General features: G+C 40.9%; 1 protein-coding gene across 1 annotated transcript in view; it reads right to left on the reverse strand.

Moving 5' to 3' along the window:
- Nucleotides 1-39: 39 nt before the first annotated feature.
- lpgat1 (lysophosphatidylglycerol acyltransferase 1) overlaps nucleotides 40-19,248 on the reverse strand; it is a 37,710-nt gene continuing 18,501 nt past the window's right edge. The window contains exons 5-7 of the mRNA XM_046061403.1: nucleotides 16,065-16,191; nucleotides 2,147-2,253; nucleotides 40-985 (exon numbers count right to left, since the gene is read on the reverse strand). Coding sequence (XP_045917359.1) covers nucleotides 834-985; nucleotides 2,147-2,253; nucleotides 16,065-16,191 — 386 coding nt within the window. The 3' untranslated portion in view covers nucleotides 40-833. The remainder of the gene's footprint in view (nucleotides 986-2,146; nucleotides 2,254-16,064; nucleotides 16,192-19,248) is intronic.

Consider the following 19,248-nt stretch of genomic DNA (forward strand, 5'->3'; position numbering starts at 1 on the left):
CAAGGGGGGGGGGGGGGTCAACAAAAAAAGACATCAACAACACATACAATGGCCGTTGTTGTGGAGATATGCGGGTAAAAGGGAAGAACATAAAACAAAATTAAAACATTGACAGCTACCAATCAGAAATATTTCCCAGGACAGGGAGCAGTTAGGGCAGTATGGATCCTTAGTGCAATGAAGGCCAGAGAAGCGGCCAGCTGCGCAGCCTCAACGTTCATACAGCCGCTCTCTCTGAAAGGTGTGGCCAGCCGGCTAGTCAGTGGGCTGAATGAAAGGTCCAGTGGGCTTCATCAACTCTTGCCAGGAAGAAGAACAAGGGCAGACGTAATGCTTCTAGTCACATATATTCACTCACACGCTTGTCCACACATACTTTATACTTCATGTAAAACTACTACGGCTAAAGCCTAGGCGGGGAAGAGAGAGAGTCCGGTCCAGAGCTTCCTCTGGAGGAGTCCTGAGCCTCATTTCGTTAACTTTGATTAAAAAGTCATGTACGTGTGAGTGTATACGTGTATGAGGACGTGTAAACATCAAAATGTGAGTCGTGACGAGTGCGAGAGATTATTCTGCTAGGCCGTCAGAGCGAGTGTGTGGTGTGGGTTGTGTGCAAGTTAACTATGCCTGTGACCAGTTTCATCTTGTATGGGTATTTGTAATCTGTGTGTACTTGTCTTCCTATGTATATTTGTTTGTTTCCTGTTAAGTCTCTCCACTGTTTGAAATGTACATTCATCCATCGTGGGGGCAAGTATGACGCTGGGCCACACACCAACTGATCCTGAGGCTTTTCCAGTGGTCCGATAAAGACTCTCGCCTCATCAGCGCACTCAAAATAAACAGCAGTAGAGGTACTGGAGGACGCTGTACCACATGTAGCCGGAGGCGAAAGCAAACGACTGGATAACACACAGCCACACGGGGTCGAGGGTCATTTGACGGGAAAGTGCCTCCTTCTGTCCACCTTCAAGGGGGAATGATCCTGATGAGGAAGACACAAACACAGCCCAATCAGAATTAAGTCTAAAGTAAGATTTATTAAACCAGGATGCCACAGATTTAAAGTCAAACTGAAATCAAAATTATTATTTTTCTCCTGAAATATTTTCCCCTTTGGCATTTGTTTTAACTTATTTGGTCAAAACTGTAATTGCCAAAGGGAAGAGAATAAAGTTAGATTAATTTTAGGTACTGTTACACATGAGGTGAACTCAGCGTGTAGTCTGGTGATTTAATTCAGAATACCGTGTGGAGTACTGAGGTTAGAGGACTACTAGTTGCTGTGAGTTTTGACAGTCACAATATCCGGACACATGACTGAGAGATTCAGCTAAGGCTAGCTAGAACCTCTCTTTTGTATGATGTGTTATTAACACAGCGAAACCAAGTTAAAGTCGTCTTTCTACAGATTTCTTGGCCATGCAAACGGGTAACCTGGTTTCTAATCGGAAGTTTACAAGTACGCACACGCATGACAAAGACTTCATACGTGGAAAGTATCACTGTGATAGCGGAGTGACTGGATGAAAGGAGAGATTATTACACATTGCGATGCATCCTGTTATTTAAAAGTAATTCCCACCAAAGTCTGACCAACACTGAAACGAACACAAAGCTGCCACTAGAAGTCTGAAGTCTGTTTCCATTGCTGAACATGACTTGACGTAGAGACATCAGCGCTGTGAGGGACTGAGTGACTCAGCTGGTGTTAAAATAACATGCACCAAAAGTAAGGTCTGGTGGGAATTATTGCCAATGTTAGCAAGCTAGGCTAACTAGCTTTCACTTTTTGAGTGGAGTACAAACTTAACAGCACCACAACGTCCAAATGTTGAATGTTATGAAAAATGGATATAAAGTATGATGTGCTCAGTACCGCACCGCTGAAGTTGACAGTGTGCCTTCTACCAACAAAGGCCCTCAAATATCAGTCAGCTGTTGCCATGGGTAACGCCCACCCAGAGGGTTGAACATTGTTTCACAACTGTTTTTAAAAATCAAATACGGTTTTAGCATCTTTAGAGAAATTGAAAAGATATGCACAATAGCTGCAGTAACGTTATAGTTTATATTTCCTTACACAACATTGAGGAGAATTCACATTTCAGTATGACTTTAACAAACTTGACATATCGAAACAGACCTGTGTCGTAGAAGTGGGCCAGCAACTTTTCCTTCTCCACAAACCTCTGATACAGCCAGTCAGTCAGGGCCTGTGCCTCCACAGGAACCTCTTTTATTGGGTACATCCTGAAAAAAAACAAGAGACAGGCAGACAAAGAGTGAGATGAAACAAACAAAAAAAGGACCACTGTCGCACTCAGCAGAAACTGTCTGCATTTATCTGTTGTGGAAGCTGCAGTCCAGACCCAGAGTTGTCAGCTGTGGTCCCCGAGCAGAGCAGTCTAGTCCAAACTGGAGTCTATTACGACAGTCTGACTGTGTTTGCTGTAGCTTCAGCTTGTTTTGGGGATTCATTAGCTGGCAGGCTCATCAGAGTGTCACAGGAAGTGCTGAGGGAAGCCCAGACAGGAGACAGCCAAGTCATGAAGCTCCACAAAATGGTTATACGTGTGTGGAAAGTTAAAAAATAATATGTTAAATCAGTTCTGCCACCGAGCAAGAGAGAAGCTGCACTGTTATATTCTGGAAATAACTTACGTTTTCAACTTTTTGTAATCACAGTGGTGCACATGGGTGGGCACAGTGAGGCATTAGTGGGGATCCAACTACATTTTTGGGTTAAGATTAAAGATTGTATTTGCTTGAAAAGATTCTGAAAACATGGCTGTAACATTATGTGTTTATTAAATCTCTGGCCATTTAATATTCTTTTGGTATCCACGAGTTATTATATTTTGTAATATATTTTTTTTAAAGAAAAGAGGGATGATGTTTTGTTTACTTGGTATCCATGTGATTTACCAGTCACATGACTAATGGACTGTATATCAGGAAACCAGAAACAGCCTCAGACACCACCCCTTATGAAGAAAAGATAACCAAAACTGTTATAAACCATGGTGACATTTGAGAGGTAGAAACGAGATTTGTTGCCATTTTTGCTTACAAGTTTAATCTATTATCTTAATAGTTGCCAATCCTTTTTCAGTTTCACCTTCCAGCATTAACCTGACTAACACTTATTTAGCACTAGCTGTTCATTTCTCAAATAAGCCATTTCCAGCTGGCTAAAAACAATGAATTTCACAACTGACAAAACAGTCGGTGGCTTATTAAAAGGCTCACTTTTACAAGCCATGATGAGGGTGCTGTTGAAATCTTGTTTCTAGCCAGAAGGGGTCCCTAATAGGCTGCACTCCCACACAGCCAGCTCCTGGTCACCTTCAAATAGAGGTTACGGTCTCCTACCTCTGACAAACACTTCCTCTGCGCTTAACATTTGCTTAATACTCACGGATAATGTCCACAGTAAAAGTACATATGTGCCTATGAGGAAAGCTTCTGTATGAGGGAAATAATAAGTGAGATAAGTATGAGTATTGATTACCAAAGTGATCAATATATGTCAAAAAGCAATATTAGCAAAAGGCATCCGCACTCCTGTCAGGATGATATCACAGACGTGTTTCACCACTCTGCTGCAGGTACGAACTACATGAGCGGCTTCATGAGCCAGTATTCCCTAAATAAAAATACTAATAGAAAGTAATTAGGAGTGCTTGTTGTGTCAGTTTAGTCTGGAGAAGGGGTTAAATGAGGCACTTCCAGCAGCTCAGCACGAGCCTTTAGTCTGATTATTAGCAATCTAAAATTGTTCCTTGCTCATCACATGACTTTTCAAGCAAAAGTCTTTGATTTCAGCTTCTCAAATGTGAGGATTTACTGCTTTTCTTCATCGTGTATTAGTGTAAACTGAATATCTTTGGATTTTGGACAGACTGTCAAGTAAAACAAGGAATTTTAAAAGATGTATTTTTGGGCTCCAGGAAATTATAAGAGCATTTATCTCCTTAACATTTCATAGACAAAATGATTAATCGAGAAAATAATCTGCACATTAATTGATAATGAAAACAACCGTTAGTCGCAGCCTTAATTTCCACAAAAGTATTGACATGATCCCCTAAAAAAAAAAGAAATAATCAGAAGCAGTGTTCACATGAAAAGTTTCCATTAGTTGAATAGATTTTAAAAAGGTATAGCTCTGTGATAATTAAATAACGGAATGTGCCAGAGCCATAGGATTAAAGGGATAACATCATACCATATACTGAATATTACATTACGCTCTCGACAGTAAAAACATGGTTTTTGAAAAGTATGGTATTGCCAATGAGGAAAAGGCTTGGCCTGCTTATTCCACAGATCAAAAGGGCAAGGGCTGATGATTCAACACAGACTACCGCTTGGTTTGCATATTTTCAGAGCCTATCTCCAGACCCTTCTACTAATTATCCAGCAGGTCACTGTGTGGGTGTTGCTCTGTGGCAAGTCAGAACAAGGTCCTGTTTAAGACAAGCAACTTTTATGTCCCCAGTGGTGTTCAACTCCTTTTAAATTCAAGATAAAACTGACTAAAATCCACAATTTTCATTCTGCTAAAGGTTCCAATAAAGCAGACTTCTTGAAGGTAAAACATATTGTTAACAACAGCAACACCAGACGCCCCTGAGCGGCTTTGGCTGCACAAAAGTGGAGCTAAGCTTCCTAAGCCACATGATGCGGTGATTAGAGGCCGATGTAAGACGTTCCACAAAGCTTCTCTGACTGCGTCTGTAGATATCAGGTATCTATCACATTACTAAGAGAAACCATTAGCACTGTCTGATTCTCAAATCACACTAAGAAAGGAAAAAATAAGTTTATAAAGAGGCCGAGAATAACAGACACCAGCACCCCTTAATTGTAAGACTGATGCTATAACACCTGGATGGAAAGTAGCAATTAAAGCAAAGGATAAATAACGCAAGTCACAACTACAACAATAAAAGCTGTGTTTTCCTGTAACTGCATGGTATTTGTGGTGATAGGTGATGATTTTTGGTTTTTAGGTACACATGTAGCTCCTTTTTTCACATAAACGACTGGTGACGGTTGTGTAAGTAAATTAATGATTAAATCTACGATACTCGAGCAAGCTCAGAGAGCGTTTCACACCTGCGCCAGTATAGGACGCTTGCCAAAGGCCCTCTGCACACCTAAATGTAAACTGATAACTCTGTTATCCTGACCGTGGAGAATAGGAGCTGGCTTGGGCCACTTATCCACAGGTTTGATCATTTAGGGTCTTGGGCAGCAGGTGGCTGCCAGAGCGCTTTCCTGCAGCTGAAATATTCATGCAGAAATCAGGACCTTTGGTGTCTCGCTACTGAGGACAGCTGAGGGAGGCGCTTATATAGCATACATTATCTTCCCCGTATCAGCTGCTTTCTGTGGTTTATCAGCCAGGTTTGTTTGGAGAACAATGTCTGTAGCCACATCTCTAAGAGATATAACCACTCGCAACTAAAATCAACCAGCATGGAGGAAGTTCACAGGGTTCATTCCCTGCCCTGGAAACACCCGACTCCACATTTAGGCTGCTACCAATTGCACAGTCTTGCTGACCATCATCAAATTCCCACATTTCAGACGCTGGAATGACCAAAAGTTTAATTTTCTGCCAAATGATTGAATGATTTAATTTCTATGACTGTTGCATTGACCAACAGTTGTTAAGGTTTGGCTCTTCATATTAAAGTTGAAATTTATCCCACAATTTTGCAGTTCTTTCCATTATCATGCAGCTTGCATATCCAACTTAAAGTAGATGTCTTTGCAAGTTATAACATGTTTTCTACCTTATGTTAGGCACTGGTACAGGTGCTCTGATAGTAAGTTTATTAAAGCCCATTTCACTCAAATTTAGTATGAATATATCCAACCAAGAATGAATTACACTACACTTGCACAGCAGTTGAAAGGATACTAAAAACGTACATAGGTCAAAACTACTGTGGCCTGCTGGATGTAAAAGCAACATCAGAAAATAAAACAGGTTCTGCAAACAGTCCCGTCAGATCTTTGTTGAACAGTTTGTGGCATTTATCTGTTCTTGTTTCATGCACTTCTCATTTGCATTCAAATTTCAATGAATGTTAACTACTGTATTTTAGTACTATTATCTATTTTTATAGTTGCATCAATTAAAGATTAAGCTGCCTTAATTAGTTGATGGATTAACCGCTAATAAACACTAATACTTTTAATGGCATTAAAATGTAGGTGAGAAGTTATGTTTTCGGAAAGTGCGGATACCCCGGAGAGGTGGTATACATGCCGGGACTCTCTGCTGCTGCTGACGTGTAACGGTCGTACAAAAGTTCAAGCTGCAGCAAACATCAGCGGTCTGGTTTTGGCTCATAGAAAACAAACAGACTTTAATCAGTGAGTGTACCATGTCACCTGCAGGTCGTTGACAATGAACTCCAACTACGAGGATAAGGATGCTAACAATGCTCTGCTATGGTTTTGTTTGCAGTAGAGCGAAAAATGGAAACACCACGCTACAGCATCAATATTGCGCTGTGTGAAAAGAAACATAGCGGTATTTGTTTTTGTTGTGCCAAGAGGTGCGGCGGCTTGTGTAACAGTGTATAGTTGTGATGGTGAGGAACTGGTGGTGGTTTGTTTGGCGTGGGGCCACGGCCGGGCTCTCATTTCCACCCTAACCCACTTGGCACCAGGCTGCTTGTTAACCTGACACCCTGGCAGCTGTGAGAGAGCGGCAGTTTCCCCTGTCGATAACTTTAAACATCAGACTTTTAACGCGTGCCGACCCACGCCACATCCAGCAGATGATGTACATCCTCCTATTTTGTGCTTTGTTTGAACCATTTAGCTTCTGTACAGCTCTTATTCTTGAGATATTGTTTCCTCTTCTAACAAGGCTGGGAAGCTAATTAAATATGGACTGTTGCAGGAAAAGTCTGTCCACTCAACAAGCCTCTTTGGAGGGTAGCCAGTCATTGTTTGGGGACTCTATACGGCCCTAAACCTTTCTGGCTGTGATGTCTTGAGAAACAACGAGGTGCCCTGGGAGGCCTGCTCTGGGGCAGAAAGTTGCAAAAGGTGAATATTGAGATTAGTGCCCAGTTTCCTGTGCTGCTCCTGGTGTCTTTCTTGTTCAGATAAGGGTCCTCATCTATGTGCAATGAAGCTCCAAATCACAAACTGCTGGCTTTGAGTTCTTTCTCTCAATCCTCCTGTGAAGTGAGGGTCAGGTTTACCAGCTGGGTCAACAATTAAGCAAAGAATAAGCACATAAAGTTTTGTAAAACACTAAACTCAATGATGGAGATTTCCTTGTATAATTTTACTTCGGAGGTCGCTGGGGATGCGTAAGTAAACCGCAGACTCCACATGACTCTTAAAAGGGCTTCTTGCTTGCAGAATGCCAAGCGCTTATCTGCAATCAACAGAGAAGTTGATGGCCGGTAGGAGTCCGCTCTTTAATTGCTCCATTTAATCTGCTTCCTCTCTGGCTCAAAGCTTTCAATGTTCCAGGAAATGGTTTGGTGCAGAACAATGGACACGACGAAAAGAGAAAAAATGCTCGGCCAGAGGAATAAAAGTTAAGAAAACTGCCAACGTGTTGATACATAAGACTATTTTCTGTTCACAACAAAAGATTTAAGAACTTGTCCAGTAACACAGTAGCTAAGTGGCTAAAATTGAAGTCCTGAATTAGTATTGTAAAACAGATCCTGATAGGAAACACCCAGTGTTTACTTTAAGACCAGCAGATGTAAACACACAGCTAACCCTAAAAGTAAACAGCTCTTGCAGGAAATTTTCATCTCTGTCCTCATTTGTTTGAAGTGATGTCCAAATAACTTATGCAGAAAGACGTTATTACATTTTGACCATTATTTGTTATTTCTTATCGAGTTAGGCTATAAACTAATTTACAACTAGGTGTCTTTTTTTTTTTTAAATTACAAAAGGTCAAAGTTGCCCTCACAACCCCAAGAATTTGTTTCCATCATGCAGAGCAGACAACACACCTATGTCACATACTGTGCAGGGACCAAATGTGAGCTTGTAACATCGGTGTTCTCTTTTCACTTGGTAGGATTACAAGGATATAGTTTCATTAAGGTTTTTACAGCCAATATTTAAATGTTGTCACAGCTAAAACGGTATTTCAAGAAGGTTTGCTTGCTTGAGTCAGTTTGTTTAGACTGATGTGAAAGATGTCAACTGAACTCTGGTGTGGTCTAAACAACCGGAGACTTCATGTATTAGGAGTGTGTTGGTCCACTTCAAAGCAGACTCTGGTGCCGTTTGTGGTGTAAAAGCAGACCAACCACAACACTTATGCTTTTCCAAATGAGCTTGCGTCCTGCTCCCTGTACTTCAGTAGCTCTCCAATAAAATGTGTTGAAGTGAGTGAAAAAGAGCAACCACATAGCAACTATCCTCCAGTAATATTAAAGTACAAAGTGCTTCTTTATTGTCCTGTTCCAGTCTGTTCAGGCGAGCTGCGGTCTCAAACATTAACACTTATAATCAGTTATTTCCTCATGAGCTCATAAAAACAACAGAGTGTATAAATGTGCATAAAAACAGGCAGTGTAGAGTGTCCTGCAGTCAGTCACCAGAATTTGACTTCCCTCATGAGTCTGTGTAGTGCTGCTGATGAAAGATAAGCGTCAGTTCATGTTCGTACTTCTTGGATAGTTTATAAAAGGTCAGCATGAACTCGAAAAGGACAAGAACTCAAGAGCAACATCTTTTATTCCCTCCTAGGCCTGGACCAGCTGAACTGAACTACAGCCCCTGTGTTTTGGATTTGAACTTGAGTGACCGGCAAGAACTAACATGCTTACCCTTATCTCCACGTCTGTGTCTACGTGGCAGCAGCACCCTTTCACCCCGTCACTGTGACCGTATGCCCCTGACAAAAGGGTAGCTGTTGTCATTTGAGTAAGCGGGAGAGAGATTGAGGCTGTGGGAGGAGCCGTGTAGAGGTTTATTATGAACTGGCATCGGTGCATCAACCTCTTATCAGTGCAGAGGTAAGCAGTAAGGGCCCATAAAACTTCTGTCAAAGGTGGCTATGGACTACGTGGCATGGACTGACTATGTAGTCACACAGATGTCAGTCTGCCCTGCCATTTATGAGGGAGCATGTTTGAGGTCAGTTTAACAGTAAAGATGTATGACGCTCCTATGACAAAGAACAGATCCAGGGGTGGAAATTAACTTTTTGGCTCACCTGCCAAGGTGGCTGGTATATGAAAAATCCACCGGCCAAAATAATAAATTCCATTTTGTGAAACATATACATTTGTTTCCATTCTTTTAATTGAGATAATAAGGCATTATGTCAAACACAAACTTAAAGAGGCCAGAGTGAAATTTGAAACAAAATTACATTATTGCTATTAAATGTACTTAAAACATAACAATAAATTATTTTATAAACTTACAACATGCTTATAGTCATTCAACTTAAATCTCATCACTGCTCACTCTTGTCATGCTTTATCACTTTCTACAATCAACCTCTTCTGGCCTCCTGGTTCTGACAGAGTCCTGGTGCCACAGCATCCCCACGTTTGTGGAATCAACATTTTTTTATACAGCCATGGATCATTCTCCTTGATCTTGTGGTCGGACACTGACTGGACCACCAACTAGCCAGCTAAAAGCTAAAAACATTCTTAGAACAACTTTTGTAATTACCTCCAAACACTAGCTTTCATGCTGCCTTATTTCACAGGGGTATTGCGCCAATATCTACACTTTTAATTTCTGTTTCATATTCAGAAACATTTACTCAAGTACTGTACTTACTGTATGTTAGGTTTTGGAGGTAGTTGTACTAGTACTTCCATTTTATGCTTTTTACTCCACTACATTATTTTTTTTCCTGTAGCTACTGGGAATTTTGCAGATTCATTTAATGAGTTTCTAAACAAGATGCATTATTCACTGAAAAATAGTCCTCCTCAGTCATTCTGGTCTGGAACAGAGTCCTTAAAAGCTTTATTGTATGTTTAGTAGAAAGAAATGCACCAATCCAACCTTTTCTTTCCTGATACAGAGTCAGACAATCCAACTCTTTGTTACGACACTGAAATTTGTTTTTTTCTTTTTAAATCTGTACACCACACTGTGTGAAACTCACTGGAATGGATTTTTTTATGTAAGGTAACATGAAGCCAGGGATTATTGTGACACTAAAAATAACCTGAAGCGAAGGAATTAATATACATATTAGTGAAACCATTTCTATTACGACACTGACTAAAAAAAAGCTGTATTTAATGCGGATCAGTCATGGTTGATACTCGATCCGCTTAATAAGGTCAGTATCAGCCCTAATATTAATCTGGTAAATTGGATTGGCACATCCCTACAGTGTAGGGGGAATATTTCAACCTGCTTTCAATGCAAATCAACTAAAACAACAACAAAAAACATTTTCATAATCCTTGTGCAGCAACAATGCATTATTCTTTATTATTTTAAGATTTTTAAAAACAAGTTTGTTTAAACTAAAACCAGGTTTATATGAACTTACTGCGCTGCAAAACGAGGTTTTACAGTCTCAATTGACCCTTCACTAAGCCCCGCCCCCCCTTACTTACTGTTGCTAAGTCCGACAAACTGTCGGCGCTGCCGATGTCTATTACTGCCCTCCCTGGAGAAATATTGTCGAATTTGTTGGAAAAAGCGATCTCACAAAGAAAGAGACACTTTTGCAGTTGCATTGTACATTTGAAAGTTGTATTCAGGCTGTCGAACTGACTCAAATTGACATGAAAAGAATGAAAGATAGAAACTAAAGCCTACCAATCACACAGTACAAGTGAACCACCGCATCCCCCGACGATTGAGACAAAAGACAACGATATTAAGGATCAACACTGTTCCTGTAAAGCTGGGTAGGTCTCTATTCATTAGTACAATCATTAAAAAGCAGATGAGTAGGGCTTTATTACGTTACATTCAGTAGGAAGTTAGCTAGCGTTAGGAACATTAATACCTGTCTCACTATCAAACCAGCCAAAGAATTATGACGGAAAACCAGTAGCCGCAATATGGCCTAGAATTATTTTTTATTATGCCACTTTTTTATGTACTTTCCAGCAGTACAAAACAATCCTTCAAGACAATATAAATTTATTTATTTGACGGTGGTGCTGACTGAAACACCAAAAAAAGGATTGTCGAAACAATCCCACTTTTAGTCTATAGGTGTATAACGTCCCCGACAACCCACTATTGGATACATTTTATAACTAACATTACCATCTACAGCAGGCAAGATAAAAATAAAGTAAGATACGTTTAACTGAAGGCTTTTTAATACATTCAAGACTTCAGGGTTCTAGGTTCAGTGCTTTTCAAGACCTGCAGATACCCTGTCTTTAACTTCTATCTCTCTCGAGGAGGATTCTCCCTCGAATTGAGTGAATATAGGTGGGGGATGAGTCCTGTGATGGGTTTCTATGCCGACAAATGACCTCTGAATCCCTCTACTCATTCACTATCCCACCATCTCTAATCACCAAGGCACTCATTACACTCACTGGTAAAACATGGGTGTAAGGGATATTGATCCTGGGTGAGGTGTTGAATGAACCTCAGTAAATACATAACGAGTATTAAAAAAAGTGTCTGATTTACAGCTAGTGACTACAGACTTTGCAACCGTTTTACAAAGTGCTTAGACAGCCATAGACATCTTTAGAAAGCTGTACGGCTGCAAGCTGAAAAGTTCTGTGTTAGCGCCTCCTCTCAGACAGAAAGCCAGGTGTGCAGCTCGAAATTATCCAAGTGATGACCAGGCAGACTCAAGACTCCATAAATCACGTCACCTTTCAGATATTTTCAAACAGCAGCTTTCAAAAATGCACACAGCAGCAAAAGAAAAGAAAGAAGACAATCAAAGAAGAGAAGGGGCATTTAAAAGAAAAAGGATTTAAACGTGTTCGACACCCACTACTGCCCTCGCTTGGCCTCTGTACGCCCACCTAGATCTCCCATCTGCCATTCACAGAGGGCTTATGATGCTGCAATCTGGAAGACTAAGATTATATGGGGAGAGGGCAAGAGGCACAGCGAGGGAGGGAGGGTGGGGCTGAGGGGTGAGGACTGGAGGCAGCGAGAGAAACAGGGAGGTAGAAGGATTAAAAAAAACAAAAAAAAATGTAGAGAGTGCTCAACGTGGATTCATCTAGAATATTACTCAATTCTCAGCTGCCTGTTTTAAAGCTGAGGCTCAGGCATAGTAGTAATCTATACAGCCCCATAAAATCATAACACTGGAGGAGGACTGCAGTCCATCATTGTGGTCAGTTCACACAGAAACTGTCAGGCGGGACGCAACTGTAAATAATGATCGCTCCACGTCTCCTGCTGAACTTGAACACAACACCAAGACTTCAGCTGATGTCTTAGCAAACAGTTGACATGCGCCAAGGATCTGTGCCTGCGAGGGAGGAAAGAACTAGTCTGTACATATAATCCAAAAAAAGAAAACCAGCATCTCAGAAAGATAAATATAAACAAAAAAAGAAACTAGCTAATCATTTTCATGCTACTGTGAATCTGGTAAAAAGTCGAACAACAAAAAGAAGAGGCGGATGCAAAAAATAAAAAATAAGGAGACATCTGACTAAATGGATAAACAGTCAGTCAGGGAGCTCCCATACTGTTCTCTGCACGTTTTCTGACAACTTTATTGATCCTGAAGTTATAATAGTATAACAACAATCTATGGGGAACAACACACACTCAGAAACTCAGCAGAAGACACATCACTGAAAGCTTGTTTGCCGTTTATTCCCTATTACTTAATCTCTGGCTGCTGTCACGACCATCTCAACAGGAACCATATTGGAGTATTATTCACTACTGGTTCTAATAGGTTGGTTTTTAGTGTCTCAAGAGGAATCGCAACACTATTAAAAACCCAGTTTCATATGTCTATTTTATCACATTAGGAAAAGCATGACGTTTTGAAGTTAGTTTTTCGTAAGGATGTGGTCGTTCAATTTGCGTATGAGCAATATATTTTGGTGAAATTAGCCCTTTTGTAAAATTCCCTGACTTCCCCCAATAACCCAAAACCCCCCGATCAACCCCAGTTGGATGTTTGTCAGGTTCTGTGGCTTTGAAAAAGATGAACTTTCAGATACCGAAGGTAAAGCAGAGTCTGCTGAAAAAATTTAAAAGTAGGGGTGCGATGATACGCTCACGAGACGATACATGATATTGGGTTCAAGAGAAGAGACAAGATTTTAAACACTTTTCAAGAAATCTTCAAAGACGTAAATATTTAACTGGAAATATATTCCAGTGTTACAGTCTTTTATTCGATATGTAAGCAACATTGTGGAATGTGTACATATTATTTGTGTCTTATCGGTCACTCTGTCGCCGTTGATTTTTTCCACAGGGAACTCAAAATGCTGCCACACAAACGATACATAAGTTTCAGGGGAGTCTTCTATGGTAATTTCACCCTCACACTCCGTCATGCTGATATCGTGAGATAGCTTTTCACCTCAACGAGAAATAGTCACGTTTTATTATCACGAGATCTCGTCACACTCTCAAACAACTACAACCAACGGTCAGGAATGTTTAACTTCTTCTCAATAATAGATTTGTTTTATGTTGCTCTTGTTATGTTGTTGTCATAGGCGTAAATTTCATCTAACAGTTGAAGTTAAACAAGCTACCAAACGAGCTAGGTAGTGTTATCATAACTTTTTGTCATGATTAATTAATTAATGACTCAGCATCATCTGTATTAAAGACAAAATAATCAGTTCATCCAATGTCTCAAGTGCATAAAACAGCCCTGCCAGCCTAACTAACATTACTGCAGTTCCACAACTACTGAAGGATTCAAACTTATTTTCACCCACCGGACTCCTGTGAGGTAAAGCAGGCAGTGGACCAAACCACTGAGGCAAGGGAGGGGGGACTCAAGATGTTTCTAAACTTAAAACGCACTTTTATTTGTATTGTTTTATTACTTACACAATTATTCTAAGTATACATCATTATATTATTTATTGGTTTTTAAGGTGGGGGGGTACTCTCAAAATCTGATAACATTATTTACATTTTGTAGGCAGGCTGGTGAAACAATGCTACAGAAACCGTCATAAACTGACGCACCAGAAACCACTGTCGTAGCATGGCACACTTCTCTGGCCGCCATGACATTGCTCACTCCCCCACAGCGATCAGCAGGCAGATTAATCCTTTTGTTGACTCTGCACCTGTACCAGCATGAGCCTAATTTCTGTATGATCAGTGTCATATAAAGTATTCTGAATCTGCATGGCTGGAACTGAGTGTGCACACTTGTAACAGGAACAGATGTGCCTTTAACCTCGCTGGGTGCCTCCCTGTCCGTCCCAGGCTGCAGAGCTGCTGACCAAGCGAGGGAAGCTGATTGTGTCAATGGCTGATTAGAGACTCCCCGAGGTGGGGTTGAGACTAGTGCCTGCACTGCTTGTCTAATTACAGAGTTAATGAGTCCTTAGCTCTAGCCCAAGTGGGTAGAGAAGCCTCCAGAGACGGGCCGGCAAGCCGGGGTTCATAAATCACCTTATATTTTGCCCCATCCCACCCTGCACCCAGAGGTGAACACACATGGGAGATGTTTCAGGGCCAAAAGAAAACATTAAGGGTTGAGATGACTTCTGCCTGATCACTGCTGCTTGTCCCTTCTAATCTACCTGGGCAAGACAATGCACAGAGGGCCACATTTATCCTGAACCGAGTCTACAGAAAATCTACCTTCATCATATTCTCGAGTGGATGGATTAGCATCAGAGGGGCACCTGGAGGGCACCGACGGCATGACAATGAAGGGGCAAATTAGCTGAAGAATACAGGATGGTGAATGTGTTTACTTTTTATTTCAACCTGCATTTTTGTTTTTTCCAAGTTGTCACATGTCACATTAAAAGTCAACATGTCCTCTGAAACCCACTAAGGTAACACTGCAATATCACCAAGTAAAATTTATGTTTTGTCTTGCACACGCACACAAATATATCGTATTTAAGCACTTTAGACCTGCAGTAAAACCAGGTAGACAAATTTAGAAAAAAGTGTGGCTTAAAATTATACAAATACACCAAGAAAAGGCTGAAACTAATGATTGTTTTCATTACTAATTACTCCGCGTATCACTTTCTCAATAAATCGCTTTGCCTGCAAAATGAGGAAAATGGACATTATAATTTCCAGATGAAATCTTCAAATTGCATGTTTTTCCAACCAAAATCCAATAACATTTAGTTAATTATCATATGTGAACATCCTCCACATTTGCATAGCTGGCCACCAGTATCAAAATAACCGCTGTTTAGTTAGTAACCGTTCCAGCTCTAAAATAATGGGATTTTTTGTGTTGTAGCAGGAGGAGAATCTACATTCAGTGTTCCCCACCAAAACCCACTGTAACAAAAACAGAGACCCACTCATAGAAAAACAGCTCCACAGTGCTACTGGGGGTCTAAAACTCCACGGGAAACCTTCAATGTCAGGTGTGTTCTGCTGACTCGCTAGGTATGCAAGGTGGATTTTTACTGCAGTGAACTTGTGTCGTCAGTGGGCTGTCCACAAGGTCTCCCTCGATATAAGAAAACACACATGGAGTGTCAAAGTCAATATATAAGTGACTTATAACTCGACTACAGACCTGTGATGTGACTCTCCGGTTATACAGATTCCTCTTATGAAGGAAATATACAGTAAGTGACAGGTGCAAACAGCAACCAAGCAACTGTTTCATTTCAGTTTTTTTTCATTTTAAAATCATATAGTTTACCAGGAATACCAACCTTAAAGTACCAATAATAATGTAAAATGTTTAAAATATATTAACAATACAAAACTACTACATTACATTGCACTTATTTCATGACGTAATGTGGTACGTGTTCATGTGATGCAGTTTTTTGCATGTTGGCTGCATAATAAATTTGCATGGTAAAAATGGTTCTGGTGTTCCCCTCTCACGTGAATGACAAATGACAGTTTTAAAAACTAGGTTAGAACAAACTTTAAATTCTTACCTGTAGTGTACATGTGTAACTGTAGGAGGCCTGTAGCCAAAGATCCAGGTCTGGATGTCCATGGGTCTTGCTTTGGGGTAAGCTATGGTTACATCTATTACCCACTGCAGGCCTTTACGTTTATTACCTGTCATGGAAGAAACACAAACACAGGGGCAGTGTTAGGGCACATATGAAAAGCAGGGATATAGGTAAGAACAAGTTCAACTTCACCCAGTATTTCAAGTATGGCATATGTAAATAATCCTCACAGTGAAAACCTTCTTATTTGCCTCAGGTCCAGGACACACAGCACAGCAGCCCCACAGCTGGTAGAGATTCAGTGATACTTCCCGAGATCAAATGCTTGCCATCTTAGAGGCAGAACCCTGGTCGCCCCAGCTTAAGAACAGTATCTCTAACAACTATGTGTCCCCCTGGAGATTTTTATATGACAGCAGTGCATGCAAATGAAGGCTGGTTACCTGCCAAAGTGACTGGTAGAAAACACAGTCCTACCGGCTGAGTATAGCCAGACAGAATTTGGCTGGCAGCTACGTTTAAGAGTCACAGTTAAAGAAATATTTTCACCTCAAAAGCGAATCCATCATATCATGTTACTTTACTAATAAATGACCTCAAAACGTGCTCAAACAAACTATTGATACTTAAATTTCTCACCCTCCATTACAGAGACAAAGACAAAAAGGCAGACCGATGGGAGAGGGACTGCCAAACACTTGAGGACATTTTGTCAGCTGCGAGGGTGCATGTGTTCAAGTATTTATGTACATTATGCAAGCCTAGCTCTGCACTCACCTGCATGTCAACACAAATAAGATTAAAATATATTAAATAAAAAGAGGTGCATGGTAAGATGATGTACTTTATCTACATTAAACCCCTTGCCTGTTATTTGTTCAAAACCTGCAGGACATCACTTGTGAAGTTTGTTGTGGCTTTGACAATAAGGACGCAGTGACTTTCCATGGTATGTCAATGTGTGTCACTACTGGGAGTGGTCAATCTTGAGAAACATACAAGAGTTGATCCACTGTAACATTGTTAAAAGCCATATTTCTTCACTTTTGACAGAAGCCGCATTTCCCCCTACATCTAGCATTACAGCTAAGCTATTCTAAACGCCCAGACCTGCCTTTGTACTAAACGCTGGAGTGTTCCTTTAAGCTGAACAAGCTTGTCAAATGTAAAGGAGAAAACAAAAGCAGCCTCGGTCAGCGCGGACAGCTCTAAAATGAGGTTGATGTGAAGCAGTGCAGCAAATTTGACTGCTTGACTAATGTCACAGCCCAGGCTGCTGTTACTATGCTGCAAGTACTTCCCCTCTCACAGCACACTGGCTTCTTTATGTGAGGTAAACATGCCGTGCCTGTGTGACAAAGTGAAGTTAAATTTCAAAACTTAACAGCCACCTAACATTACAGAGCAGTAAAACAGGAAGTGTCAATAAATAACATTCCCTGAGTTACAGTGGTTTTGTTATTTTTGACTTAGTTTTTATGCAATTAATTAAGTATTAGACAACCAAGCTAGCTGTCGGTGGCTAATGTGTTGCTAATAAAACCTTCTAAGTAACTGTTAATTACTGTTTTACTCCTTATACCTTTACGCTTGGGGACTCTTTGTATTTTTACTAAACTGATTACTGTGTTAACTTCTTATGAGAAATAAATGTTGATCTTTCACAGGTGATACTTTGTGTCTTCCTGGCATGAGGGACAATTAACTCATTTGTATAGCCTAGCCTGAAGCATAGCCTTAATTAACTATTACAAAAACTTGGGTCTAGTTCTGGATTATAATATCTGATCTTTAAAAAAACAAAAAGACAGCTTTATACTAGTTACATTGACTTGATAGGCATCCTTGGTATTGATGGGAATAGCTAACTAACACCACAGATATCCCTGTGTAGGTAATTGGATACAGATCTCTGGCCAAGTGTGCTGAAAGGCAGCCATCGTCTCCTGTGAGTGGCCGGGCCAAAGAACGGGGCCCTGAGCCAAGGTATCACTGGTGCCCTATACACTGTGACAAACAATACTGAAATGACACTAGCTGTGGAAGTTTACAATGACATCAGAGAGGCCCAGTCCTTCTGTAAACTGTTAGAGGAAGGAAATGCATCTGGCTCTCTATCAGGCCACTCACAACACTTGAAGCCCACACTTGTCCCGCCCACTGACTGAAATGTGGATAAAAACTCCCTCCGATTGGCTGGTGCTATCAAACACATTTACTTTGGGTCATATGGAGCTCTATTCCCACCCTTAATGACTCACAGCTGTGAACTTTGCTTTCCTGCCAACTGTAAATACTGTTTTATAACACAACGCTTGATAAGATTTGTGTCTTATCTGCACATGGAGGCTTTTCTGTAGGCTGTGAACTACACTGGCAGCCAGTGACCCATGTGCTTTGTATCTGCACTGAGCAGTGTATTTAGCCTGGTTGACATTGCGTGGCTGATACACAGCGGCACACACATTTACATCAAATCCTATTTTCTCCAAGTGGCTCATTTGTCTCTGAGTGAGTCAGCAAGCTCTGGGCACCTCTGCAGAGCATCACAAAGGGTCAGAGGGAGACAGAGCTGTGTCTTTGATCAGTCAGACACGCACGCACACGCGCGCACACACACACAAACACACACCAGTGAGGGACACAGCGCTCTTTTGGGTGTCTGTGTGTGTTTTTTTCCCTTGCCCTATGTTTTAATGCCATTAGCTAGATTCAAGTGGAAGGACAAACCCTACTGCAGCAACCAGCTTCCCCTCCTCCAGAGCTGCTGAACAGACGAAAGGACAGTGAGATAAAGAAAGAACTGGGATGTGAACTGGATCTACAGTATACTAAAGAAAGGGAACATATAAGGACTGACATGTCTGAAACCCTAAAATGTTATAAATCCCCATCCTGCCAGAGGTTATAAACAAAACCTCTGCAGTCGTCAGCGTTTGTTGACACTGATGAGATGGTTAAGACTTTGTGCCAAGGTAGCAAAAAAGCCAAAACCAAAATGTGCACATACAGCACATCATTTAGCACATAAATGAAGCTGCGCTTGTCTTTATCTAAATTTTACAACGGCCGATTAAGAGATGCGCCTTTGGTTTGACAGTCTGTCCTGCAGAGGGATAAACGGACGGCATCTTGCTGTTACTGCTGAGGCTGTAGGACACAG

The sequence above is a fragment of the Micropterus dolomieu genome, linkage group LG10 (genome assembly GCF_021292245.1).
Source record: "Micropterus dolomieu isolate WLL.071019.BEF.003 ecotype Adirondacks linkage group LG10, ASM2129224v1, whole genome shotgun sequence".
NCBI lineage: Eukaryota > Metazoa > Chordata > Actinopteri > Centrarchiformes > Centrarchidae > Micropterus > Micropterus dolomieu.